Source organism: Pteropus vampyrus, unplaced genomic scaffold (genome assembly GCF_000151845.1).
Source record: "Pteropus vampyrus isolate Shadow unplaced genomic scaffold, Pvam_2.0 Scaffold225, whole genome shotgun sequence".
Taxonomy (NCBI): domain Eukaryota; kingdom Metazoa; phylum Chordata; class Mammalia; order Chiroptera; family Pteropodidae; genus Pteropus; species Pteropus vampyrus.
In genome coordinates, this window is record NW_011889006.1 from 1620837 (window position 1) to 1632529 (window position 11693).

Sequence of the window (11693 nt, forward strand, 5' to 3'; positions counted from 1 at the left end):
CGCTGGCTGTTCTCTCTGCCTGGATGCTCTTCCCCCGGATTCCTGCATGACTCCCTCCCTCACTTCCTTTGGGTCTTTGCTGAAATGTCACTTTCTGAGAATGGCCATCTCTGACCATCCTGTGTAAAACAGCCTCACTCCTAACCCCCACCATCCCTCCCTGTCCCCTTCCCTGTCTTATTCTTCTCCACATCCCTTGTCACCTTCTAATACATTTGATCATTTACTTATTCATCTGGTTTCTTGTCTGTTTAGCCCCTTTGGAATGTCAGCTCCACAAGGGCAGGGAGTTTTCTGTCTTGCGTCCTGCTTTGGCCCAGGGCTGCACCATAAGGATCAGGTCTGCAATTTAAAGCCAGGAGTCTCTGCCTCGGCGACTGGCCTCTGCCTCCATGCTATAACGGAGGCCCTGTGATTCAGCCCTCACAGGGGAAGGGATCTAATGCCCCTGTGGCTGGGAAGTTGCCCTGGAGGCATCGAGTTTGGCAGGATATCCTGCATGGACTGGGTCTATCCTTCTTGCCTTTTTCTGCTCAAGCCATGGCCAGGACAGCTCTACCTGGCCAGGAAGGGGAGGAGAGTGAGCTGTATGCATCCCATTCCCAGTGCTGCTGACCAGGAAGGGGCCTGGTTAGACTCCATTCCACAGTTCTGTGGGAAAGCCTGCTGCACGCCCACCAGAAGCATTGCCCACAGAGTGACCAGACCTGGCCCCCACCCTCCAGGAGGCCACAGATGCACAGGGCTCAGGACAGTACAGACCTCTGCAGAGGGGCCAAGTGTGGGATGACTAGTCTCGAGGAAAGAGATGCACCCAGAGCAGAGAGGACGGGGCCTGTCTTTCTACCAGCTTCCACTCCTGCCTCCCCATCTGTGGTGTCTCAGTTTGAGCTCCCCCCAGAAGCCGAGCTTGGGACAAGGATCTGATTAGAGCAGTTCATTTGGGAGGAGGGTCTCCGGAGACACTGAGAGTGTGGAGGTGAAATAGGCAGGGTGCTTTGTCAAGCCAGTTCCCACTGCGGGCAACTAGGGATCGGTCCCGAGGAGCACCTTTGGGAACCAGTGTGGGAAACACCTCAGACTTAGCCATCAGGAGGGTAGGGAGCTGTGTATACCCCAACTTCTGCCATCGTTGCTTGAGGCTGGAACCCTCTTACCCTGCCTGATTTTCCTCTTAACTGTTGTCACCGCCTAACAAGGTGATATTTTTTCACTTCTTGGCTTTCTGCCTGCATTAGAGTATATACTCCATGCAGGGAGGGCCGATCTGTTCCCTGCTGAGCCATCTTAGAGTCTCCCTAGAGGCTGAATGGGATTTTGCCTCCTCCACTTGGCCTGGGAGCAGGCTTGTGTAGGAGCTGCCTTTGGGATGATTTTCTAGAGGAAAGAGAGAGGGCCTGGGTTTGGTGGGGCTGGAGGAAGAAGGGAGAGGATAGGGAAGGTAAAGGGCCAAAGATCAGAGTCCAAGGAATGGGTTAGGGAGAAGAGGGGGAGAGGCCAGCCGGCGGAACTGAGGTGGAGTGCCTTTAAACCCTTCCAAGCTACAGCAAGCCCACCTGGTCCCCTCTGCTGGGGCCTCTCTGGGTGAGATCTGGCTCTGGCTTGCTCTGTCCCCCTGTTTGTGTTTTCATCGTCTTCCTCCCCACACCCCCAATCCCTAGAGATTCATCATTTCTGAAGGGAGGCCCCTTGGGGACAGCCCTGGGACTTTACCTCCGAGCAGATGATGGTTGGGATGCCTGATGTTTAAACCCAAAGAGAAGGCCAGAGGAAGCTTGGCCTGGGATCTTTTCACAGGAGACCTAGAGACCTGGGGGTCCCAGGTGAAGCCCAACGGTCACTGAAGGGTGTCTTGGTCAGCTCGAGCAGCCAGAACAAAATATCATAGGCTGGGCTGCTTAAACAACAGATATTTATTTCTCAAGATTCTGGAGCCTGAAAGTCCAAGATCATGGTGGCAGTCTATTGGGTTCCTGGTGAGGCCTCTCTTCCTGGCTTACAAATGGCTGACTTCCCTCTGTGTCCAGACGTGGCCTTACCTCAGTGCATGCACATGGAGAGAGAGAGAGATCTCTCTCCTCCTCTTCTGATAAGGACACCAATCCTGTTGGATTAAGACCTCATCCTTATGACCTCACTTTCCTCCTAAAAGTCCAAATACAGCCACATTGGGAGGTAGGGCATCAATGTATGAATTGCGAAGGAGCACAATTCAATCCATAGCAAAGGTCTGCTGGGATGTTAGGCACAGAGAGGAAAAGGAGGTGTGACATCATCCAGAGAGATGAGAGTCTCCTGTTTTGAAAGTTTTGCAGTTGTGAGAAGCACGGTTGATAAACACTGTAGTAGTAATAATAATAATAGTAGTAGTAGTAGTAGTAGTTGTTGTTGTTGTTTAAATGGTGCTTCCTGAGTACCAGGTACTCATTTCATCCTCACACCAAGTCCACGGAGTAGTTATCATCACTTCCATTTGCAGATGAGGAAACAGACACAGCAAGTTCAAGCAACTTGCCAAAGCCACACAGCCAACAAGTGGCAAAGCCAGGATTTGAACCCAGTTATTCTGTTTGGCCCCAGGGGCAGTGCTCTTAGTGACAATCTGGTGGGAGTTACTGGGCTTGTTGGGAGAGTAGGTTGCCACCCTGAACCAGCAAGACATGGTTTGTGGCAGGGTGCGACCAGGAGCTGCACCAGGGTGTAGGGGTGAGGTAGGCAAACACTGGGGTATTCAGGGACTGAGCTGGTTCTTGAAGGGGAGGAGGGTTATTCTGGGGAGAGGTAGGTGATGGGAGGGAAGATAGCATGCATCCTAGGCAGGAGGGAACGGGTGAACAAAGGAGCAGAAGCTGGAGTGAGCATGGATCCTTGTTGCATATGAAGCCCCAGCAGAAGCTGGTAAGAGTCCTTGTGTGGCCCCATCTCTGGGTGAGGTGAAGAGTGAAGGAGCTTCTGGGAATGTTTGTGGGGCCCGAGACCCACCTTGGGTGAGGAGGAGGCAGCTCTGCCTTTCCATGGCCCTGCCTTGGTTTGAGCTGAGCTGGTCCCCTTAGGCCAGGAGGGCTGGGGTGACACCCACGGAGTGCTGGCTCTGGACTGGGCACCTGAAGCGGGCAGAGGAAGGACTTATGGATCTGACTGTGCCTTCTCCCTGCTGTGTGACCTTGGACAAGTTATTTAACCTCTCTGAGTCTCAGAGAAGATGGAGAAATCTCTGCCCATCTCAGTGGGTTGCTATGAGGATTAGAAATAAAGTGTATGAAGAGTCTGGAACATGGTAGGTACTTAAAAATGGTTGTTGTAGTTGCTCTAAAGGAAGAGTGAAGAGAGGGCTAACGTAACAGATGAGGTTGTTGATACCTATTCTGTCCGCGTCCTATAGGATCCGTGAATGGGGAGGCCCCATCCTGAGAGCAGAATCATCCTGGGGGATCAGGGAGAAAGAGACCCTGGAAATGGACACTGGGGGCTGGCCAAGAGGTAGGAAAGGGGATGCCAGGAGAAGTAGGAGGCATGGAAACAGGACAGGTAGGATCTGTGTCACCCTCGTTATCGACATTTATTTAATGCCTGTTGTGTATAGGTGACTGTGTTTGGCTCTGGGGTACAGAATTCAGTGCTTCTGTATTTAATGAATGATTATTCCAGAAGGTCCTTGGCATTTATTCGTGCATTGAACAAAAATGTATTGTGCACTTACTATGTGCAAGGCACTGCTCTGGATCCTGGAAATACAGCAGAGAACCAGACAGACAAAATCATTGACCTTACAGAGCTGATATTCTAGTATGAGAGGAAGACACTAAACATGATGAGTATTCTAATGTTGACGGCCTGTCAGATGGTGACAAGGGCTGTGGAGAATAATAGAGTGAGGAAAGAGAGAAGGTCGGGGGTACTGGGGGGTGGAAACAGAGTTGCAAGTTTAAGTGGAGGGAAGTCATGACATTTGAGCAGACCTGGAAATCTAGGGGTGGGGAGAGACTATTCCTAGCAGATGCAAAGGCCCTGGGGTTGGAACAGTAAGGAAGTCAGTGGAGCTGGAGGGCAGTGAGAGTAGTGGAAGATAAGAGCGGAGGGGTGAGGAGTGAGACAGCAGGTTATGCAGGGCCTCTTGGCAAGGAATTGAACTTATACTCAGAGGAAATGGGGAGTCACAGGAGGGTTCCAAATAGGGCAGTGGTGGGATCTGACAGGTTTTACCAATTTCCCTCTGGCTGCTATACCTTCAGGGAGGTGGGTGTGTGTAAGAGAGAGAGAGAGAGAGAAACAAAGTCAGAGGCAGGAAGACCAGTGAAGAGGCTACTTCAGGGAGGTAAGGGACCAGGGTAGTTGAAAGTAGAGCTCGGGATCTGCTGATGGGCTGGGTGTGGGGTGGGAGGAGAAAGAGGAGCTGGGGTAACTCGGAGGCCTGTGGTCATTAGTGACTAATGACGTAGGAATCCACAGTGCTGTCCACACCAGACCTGCCTTGTTCAGGCTCATCCTCTTAATTCCTCTGTCCCTTCAAGCCAGGAGTAGATGGAAAATGACCAAGGCTCCTGCCCTCCAGGGTCCCTTAGAGGCAGCTGGCATTAGGCTTGAGTCCTGAGAAGGATACCTGGGGCTCCTTTCTTTCTCCCTAAAGGAAAGGTCCACGCCAGCATGACAACTTCACATTTCCATAGTGGTCTGTGTTTTTACAAAAAGAGCTTTTATCACTTGTTCTTCAAAATAAACTCAAATATTGTTTTCCATAATATGAGTTTTAAAACTGAGACCCCCTTGTTGGACTTAGCTAAGCTCTCACTGGCAGGCAATAGAGCTGGAGCCAGAGCCCCAGACCCCCATTCTGCATTCTAGGGCTTCACCATCCTCTTGGTGAGACAGCCTGGCACCTTCCCTGGCTCCACAAAAAGCCCACGCTGAAATGGAACTACAACAGCATTGGTGACAAATCAATAGTGAGAGCTGACAAGCTCTTTCACAGTCATGTCTCAGCCTCTGGGCTCTCGTCTCGTCTACAATGTGGGGGTGAGAATCTCACCTGCCTGTGTGGTTGTCATGAGGATTAGATGAGTTAAGGCATGTGAACTGTCCCTGGCACCAAGGATATGTTCCATAAATGCCAGCTATTATTACTGATGATAAATGGCTTTCAGGGCCACAAAAAATCGGATGGGCATTATGCCATTTGATGGGTTGAGGAAAGCTAAGAGCGTATTGGGCTTGCCTGTGGGGAATGGCAGATGCCGGCCACTCCAGCTTCCCGACTCTGAGAGATGCAGTGTTTTCAGTGATGGCAGCTACTACTGATCGCCATTCAGGAAGGATATGGCATTTGGTAAGAGTTAAGCCTCCCACTTGCCCCCAGGGTGGGAGTTTGAGGCAGGGGCAGTTGGAATGTGGTAACTGGCCATGTGGTGCCTGGGGGCTCCTGCATCTCCTCCCCAACCCTGGCTTCCGGTCTCCCTGATCCTCCTGTGTGCAGGTCTAGCCTGGGGCTGGAGTGGGCTAGACCCTTGCCATCTCATCTAATCCTTAATTGGGATGTATCATCCTCATTTCATGGCAAGGCCCAGCGAGGCCATGTGGCTTGTTCAAGTTCACACATCAGTTTGGTAACAGAGCAGGGACCCCAAGGCTAGAGTTATTTCTATGATACATATTACCTCAGCTGCGAGCCTGGGGCACCTATCAGCTGCCTACACAGCAAGTCCCACTGTGCTTGGGTCTAGACAGGGTGGAGAGTGGTCTCTGCCATCCTGAATTCCCTTCTAGCCTGAGATGCCAGGTTTTAGATGCACTGTCTCCTCCCTCCATGCTTTGAGTGCACCCTTGGTCCTGGCTCCCAGCTCCCTCCACTCTCCTCCAACACAAGCTGGAGGGTTTTTTAAAAATATATGCAACTTGAGCATACAAGGCAAATTTAAAAGGCCTAAAAGGAGCACCGACACAAAATCTCCCACCCCATCCCCCAGCCACCCTGTTCCTCAAATGTAACCACTGTTACTCCGTTTCAAAAAATACCCATACAAACAGGGGCGTCCTCAGCCATACCATTCTGCACCTTGCTCCTTTGGCATTAGTGACGTGGCTTGGGGAGGGTCATTCAGGACCAGTGCATTCTTCTGCAGGCCTGCACCACAGTTGACTTAACCAGCCCCCTGGACAGGCATCTGGGTTCTTTCTGGCCTTCAGCTTTTACAAGCAGTGCTTCAGTGAATCCAATTGGGCAGCATCAGTTTGCCCACATGATGCTTCTGGATGAAGAAGTATGCCTCTGTGATGGTGAGAGAGGGACGCCAAGTTGTCCCCACCAAGGTTGTGTCAAGTCACTTCCCCACTACCTTCACTCCCATAAGGGAATGTCCCTCCCCTCCATCCCGCTCCTGCCCCTAACACCAGCCTGATGACACTGCACACTGTGCGGATCTCGAAGAACAGAGTTCTGTGTGACTTCAAGGGTTCTAGATGGCCTTGGGCCCAGGGACACTTACCTAACCTGGCTGAAAGTCCTAAGTATCCCTGCCTTTTACTTCTCCATATCTAAATCAAAGTTTTCTTTATGAAGCAAATACTGCACTGCTCTGGATCCTGGAAATACTGCAGAGAACCAGACAGACAAAATCACTGACCTTACAGAGCTGATATTCTAGTATGAGAGGAAGACACTAAACATGATGAGTATTCTAATGTTGATGGCCTGTCAGATGGTGACAAGGGCTGTGGAGAATAATAGAGTGAGGAAAGAGAGAAGGTGGGGGGTACTGGGGGTGGAAACAGAGTTGCAAGTTTAAGTGGAGGGAAGTCATGACATTTGAGCAGACCTGGACATCTAGGGGTGGGGGGAGACTATTCCTAGCAGGTGCAAAGGCCCTGGGGTTGGAACAGTAAGGAAGTTAGTGGAGCTGGAGGGCAGTGAGAGTAGTGGAAGGTAAGAGCGGAAGGGTGAGGAGTGAGACAGCAGGTTATGCAGGGCCTCTTGGCAAGGAATTGAACTTATACTCAGAGGAAATGGGGAGTCACAGGAGGGTTCCAAATAGGGCAGCGGTGGGATCTGACAGGTTTTACCAATTTCCCTCTGGCTGCTATACCTTCAGGGAGGTGGGTGTGTGTAAGAGAGAGAGAGAGAGAAACAAAGTCAGAGGCAGGAAGACCAGTGAAGAGGCTACTTCAGGGAGGTAAGGGACCAGGGTAGTTGAAAGTAGAGTTCGGGTTCTGCTGATGGGCTGGGTGTGGGGTGGGAGGAGAAAGAGGAGCTGGGGTAACTCCGAGGTCTGTGGTCATTAGTGACTAATGACGTAGGAATCCACAGTGCTGTCCACACCAGACCTGCCTTGTTCAGGCTCATCCTCTTAATTCCTCTGTCCCTTCAAGCCAGGAGTAGATGGATAATGACCAAGGCTCCTGCCCTCCAGGGTCCCTTAGAGGCAGCTGGCATTAGGCTTGAGTCCTGAGAAGGATACCTGGGGCTCCTTTCTTTCTCCCTAAAGGAAAGGTCCAGGCCAGCATGACAACTTCACATTTCCATAGTGGTCTGTGTTTTTACAAAAAGAGCTTTTATCACATGTTCTTCAAAATAAACTCAAATATTGTTTTCCATAATATGAGTTTTAAAACTGAGACCCCCTTGTTGGACTTAGCTAAGCTCTCACTGGCAGGCAATAGAGCTGGAGCCAGAGCCCCAGACCCCCATTCTGCATTCTAGGGCTTCACCATCCTCTTGGTGAGACAGCCTGGCACCTTCCCTGGCTCCACAAAAAGCCCACGCTGAAATGGAACTACAACAGCATTGGTGACAAATCAATAGTGAGAGCTGACAAGCTCTTTCACAGTCATGTCTCAGCCTCTGGGCTCTCGTCTCGTCTACAATGTGGGGGTGAGAATCTCACCTGCCTGTGTGGTTGTCATGAGGATTAGATGAGTTAAGGCATGTGAACTGTCCCTGGCACCAAGGATATGTTCCATAAATGCCAGCTATTATTACTGATGATAAATGGCTTTCAGGGCCACAAAAAATCGGATGGGCATTATGCCATTTGATGGGTTGAGGAAAGCTAAGAGCGTATTGGGCTTGCCTGTGGGGAATGGCAGATGCCGGCCACTCCAGCTTCCCGACTCTGAGAGATGCAGTGTTTTCAGTGATGGCAGCTACTACTGATCGCCATTCAGGAAGGATATGGCATTTGGTAAGAGTTAAGCCTCCCACTTGCCCCCAGGGTGGGAGTTTGAGGCAGGGGCAGTTGGAATGTGGTAACTGGCCATGTGGTGCCTGGGGGCTCCTGCATCTCCTCCCCAACCCTGGCTTCCGGTCTCCCTGATCCTCCTGTGTGCAGGTCTAGCCTGGGGCTGGAGTGGGCTAGACCCTTGCCATCTCATCTAATCCTTAATTGGGATGTATCATCCTCATTTCATGGCAAGGCCCAGCGAGGCCATGTGGCTTGTTCAAGTTCACACATCAGTTTGGTAACAGAGCAGGGACCCCAAGGCTAGAGTTATTTCTATGATACATATTACCTCAGCTGCGAGCCTGGGGCACCTATCAGCTGCCTACACAGCAAGTCCCACTGTGCTTGGGTCTAGACAGGGTGGAGAGTGGTCTCTGCCATCCTGAATTCCCTTCTAGCCTGAGATGCCAGGTTTTAGATGCACTGTCTCCTCCCTCCATGCTTTGAGTGCACCCTTGGTCCTGGCTCCCAGCTCCCTCCACTCTCCTCCAACACAAGCTGGAGGGTTTTTTAAAAATATATGCAACTTGAGCATACAAGGCAAATTTAAAAGGCCTAAAAGGAGCACCGACACAAAATCTCCCACCCCATCCCCCAGCCACCCTGTTCCTCAAATGTAACCACTGTTACTCCGTTTCAAAAAATACCCATACAAACAGGGGCGTCCTCAGCCATACCATTCTGCACCTTGCTCCTTTGGCATTAGTGACGTGGCTTGGGGAGGGTCATTCAGGACCAGTGCATTCTTCTGCAGACCTGCACCACAGTTGACTTAACCAGCCCCCTGGACAGGCATCTGGGTTCTTTCTGGCCTTCAGCTTTTACAAGCAGTGCTTCAGTGAATCCAATTGGGCAGCATCAGTTTGCCCACATGATGCTTCTGGATGAAGAAGTATGCCTCTGTGATGGTGAGAGAGGGACGCCAAGTTGTCCCCACCAAGGTTGTGTCAAGTCACTTCCCCACTACCTTCACTCCCATAAGGGAATGTCCCTCCCCTCCATCCCGCTCCTGCCCCTAACACCAGCCTGATGACACTGCACACTGTGCGGATCTCGAAGAACAGAGTTCTGTGTGACTTCAAGGGTTCTAGATGGCCTTGGGCCCAGGGACACTTACCTAACCTGGCTGAAAGTCCTAAGTATCCCTGCCTTTTACTTCTCCATATCTAAATCAAAGTTTTCTTTATGAAGCAAATACTGCTATATAAGTGAAAAGTGCCCAATTAAGAAGAAAAAAATTCAGACTCATTTCTTTGACCCTTGATGGAATCCAGCTGCCCTCCCTCTCACCCATTCCCACTGTGCATGAGTTTATGGGAAAGTTTGCCTTTTTGTGTTTTTGCCAAGGGGAAAAGAACAAAATATATCTAGTGCCTGAGCGCTGCAAGGAGGCAATACTATGTTATTAACTGGGAAAGGAGCACTGGCCCTGGACAGATGGGGAAACTGAAGCCAGAGGGAGGAGGGACATCCTTGTCCCAGGACCTTCATGTGTTCGTGAACCTTCCCTGAGCCTGAGGGCCAGCTGAATCTTGCAGAGGCCTCCACTCCGCCGGTGTGCTCAGTGATCAGGGTTCACAGTCCCCAAGGCTGCAGTGCAGAGGCAGGGAGGTGTCCCCACTGAGGCTGGCAGCCCCTTTGAAGTCTAGGCCTCTGGCCCTCTGGGTCCTGTCTCCTGATGACTGAGCCATTCTTGCCTGGGGTGACAGTGAGTCCTGGGTGGGGGATGGGAGTAGGGTAATGCCTGCCCCAGACCTGGGGCAGCACTCGACCTAGATTGGACAGCGTGATGCTGGCTGACAGATCCAGGCCACACACAGCTGCTCCTGCTCAGAGAGATTGCAGCGGTCTGACCTGTGGGCCAGGAAGTTCCATGTCCAGGACTCTTAGGGGACATGGAAGCTGCTAATGGAGGCCTTTGAGGCTGGGCACCAGGGCAACCAAAAGGACATTAATAAGGCCTAGCAGCCCAGAGAACTGAGGAGGCACTCGGCCTGGCTGGAGGGCAGGAGGAGGCCTGCAGCCAGCTTCCCAGGGGCTTGGGTCAAGGGTCTAGACTCCAGGTGGGGGGATTGGAGAGGATTTGGGGGCTGAGACCAGGGGTTCTGCATTGGTTGGGGGTGGGGGAAGGGAGCTTAGGTGAGTGTTGGACCTGGTGCAAGGATCCAGATAGGTCAGGATGGGTGGTGCCGAGCGGGGCAGATTGAGAAGCTACCTGGGGTTTAATGAGCTCTTATGGGCCCTACAGGATGCCCGGTGCTAGGGATGGGGTGCTGGACGTACACAGAGATAAGCCTGATTGCCGACTTTGAGGACCTGTGTGTCTACGAAGTAAACCACAGATTTATATAATGCAAATATTCAGTTGTGTGGCCCTAACTTTTAGCTCTCAGTCCAAGAACACGAAACAGGGGTGGGCACCAGGGTTCTGGTGGTCAGGGCAAGAGGTGTTCACACTGGAGCTGGAGGATGGATTTGGGGTAGAGGAGAGGGAAAGGAGATGGAGAAAGGGCTCATGGAAGAGAGATGGGGAGGCACGAGGAATGCTACAGGGTGACATGGTGTTACCCTCAGGATGGTGAGTCAATCCCTGGGCAGGAAGTACCCATCCCGATGCAAGGCTCAGGTCTATGGAGCCCTCATCCCCATAGCAAGTTGAGGCCACAGGCCTGGAAGGGGGCATGTGAGACATGTCCCTCATCTCCAGGAATCTCTTTCCTGCCCTCCCAGCGCATGAGCAGCCCAGCCTGCTGACCGCCGCTCCGCACCTGTCCATCCCCCGACGGCCACGCCATGTCTGGCTCCTACGATGAGGCCTCGCTAGCTCCGGAGGAGACCACTGACAGCTTCTGGGAGGTGAGGCTCTGATGCTCCCCAGGTCCTGGGGACCAGACAGCCTGGCTGTGTGGAGGCCAGGCTCCCACCTGCCTCGTGATATCAAGCCTTGCTCCCCATCCCCTTGGGTCCCCCCAAAGCCCTCGGTATCCAACAGGCAGTGGTTGCCAAGAAGTGGCTACTACCGCGCACTGAGCCTGGAGCCCCTCTGCCCCTGGAGAGATCCCATGACATTTAATGATGTGGAGCAGGTGCCTCCTGACCCTCTACTCTGGGGTCCCTGGCTCCGACTCTGGCACTTCACACAGGCAGGTGCAGCACTTTACAGATTACACAGCCTTTCATAGCAGCTCCCTGCCCCTACCCTGTGAAGTGGGCAGAAGACAGAGCACTGGTCACAGAGAAATGGAGTGAGTTGGGGGAACCCCACAGCAACATAGAGGTGGAGACGGGCCAGTATTTCAGAGCCTCCTAAAATACTTAAGACCCAGAAAATTTTTCTACTGGCTTATGAAACCCAAAGTGATAACTGCCAAACCTAAATTAATAAGTGTTTAATGAGATGTCTACAAACATAATATTATGTCAAGAAGCTGCAGCTTAACTCAATACTTATATGACTCCATATAAATATAATAGATTTAGCTC

General features: G+C 51.8%; 1 protein-coding gene across 1 annotated transcript in view; it reads left to right on the forward strand.

Annotated features, from left to right (window-relative positions):
• PACSIN1 (protein kinase C and casein kinase substrate in neurons 1) overlaps positions 1 to 11693 on the forward strand; it is a 58103-nt gene that overhangs the window by 39929 nt on the left and 6481 nt on the right. The window contains exon 2 of the mRNA XM_011373492.1: positions 10941 to 11066. Coding sequence (XP_011371794.1) covers positions 11004 to 11066 — 63 coding nt within the window. The 5' untranslated portion in view covers positions 10941 to 11003. The remainder of the gene's footprint in view (positions 1 to 10940; positions 11067 to 11693) is intronic.